The sequence below is a fragment of the Penaeus monodon genome, chromosome 25, assembly GCF_015228065.2.
Source record: "Penaeus monodon isolate SGIC_2016 chromosome 25, NSTDA_Pmon_1, whole genome shotgun sequence".
In the NCBI taxonomy this organism is placed as follows: Eukaryota; Metazoa; Arthropoda; class Malacostraca; order Decapoda; family Penaeidae; genus Penaeus; species Penaeus monodon.
In genome coordinates, this window is record NC_051410.1 from 15,993,318 (window position 1) to 15,994,303 (window position 986).

The following is a 986-nucleotide window of genomic DNA, read 5'->3' on the forward strand; positions in this document are numbered from 1 at the left end:
GTAGGGAAGAAAGAGAAAACCTCACCTTTTTTATGGCATCAACAACATGAGGATTCTTCTTCAGCATCAACCCAGATATTACCAATTTAGACATGCGCTCAAGATAATTTTTGGCATCTTCTTTTCGAGGGTTTGTAACAGATAGTGCCTCTCTTATCTTTTGATCAAGCTCCAATAATTGAGCTTCCATATCTAGAGTTCTGTGGACAATCAATTAAAATTACCATTATTACAAAACTTTCCACCATTACAGTTTAAAATATAAGATAGATCTATATCTGAGAGTTCTTCAAGGTAATTAAAATCTACGTTTGGGTTAATACCCTTATTCATGAAAAACAGGTAAGAGTAAAACAATACATTTTATGCCTTCAAGATCAATCAGGAGAGGAGAGAAACACTGGAGGAGCTCTCTGAAGATCCTCCCATGATCTATACAAGTACAACAAAGTTTATTTAAGATGACCAGTGATTGCTCTTGAAGAATTCTTGAAGGCTATTTATGTTTACAGTCAATATTCTACTTTATAACTATGGAGATATAAATAAAGAGATGTAAAGAATTGTAAATATTCTTGCTAAATAAACTGGTTCTCTAACAAATCACTTACTTGGCTTTGCAGGTTTCTGTATATTTTCTATTTTCTTCTATAATGGCTGTGTGTGTTTCTTCTTTCTCATTGGCCTTTGTTAACTCTTTTAATTCATCTGCATTTAGAGTACCAGATTCTAAGTCCGTTTTCAGTTTAAGGAATGTCTGCTTACTTGCTAGATCACTCTGTATTGGAAAAAATATTGTGTGTCAATGAAAAGTCAAAAAGAAATGTAAGAAAGTGCAAAATACAGATAAAATTTGGCCATTTTATGAATGTAAACTAATATCAATTACCAATTCTTGCGAACACTTTCATCACACAATCCTGTTAACAATATTGATGCATGTATTAACCCAATGCCAGCTGGAAAATGTGATGTTTACTGCAGTA

General features: G+C 32.8%; 1 protein-coding gene across 1 annotated transcript in view; it reads right to left on the minus strand.

The window, feature by feature from the left end:
* The window catches only part of LOC119589329 (hepatoma-derived growth factor-related protein 2-like), a 32,491-nt gene that overhangs the window by 11,433 nt on the left and 20,072 nt on the right, over positions 1–986 (minus strand). Inside the window, exons 10-11 of the mRNA XM_037937948.1 lie at positions 612–778; positions 26–200 (exon numbers count right to left, since the gene is read on the minus strand). Of these exons, the coding sequence (XP_037793876.1) occupies positions 26–200; positions 612–778 (342 nt within the window). The remainder of the gene's footprint in view (positions 1–25; positions 201–611; positions 779–986) is intronic.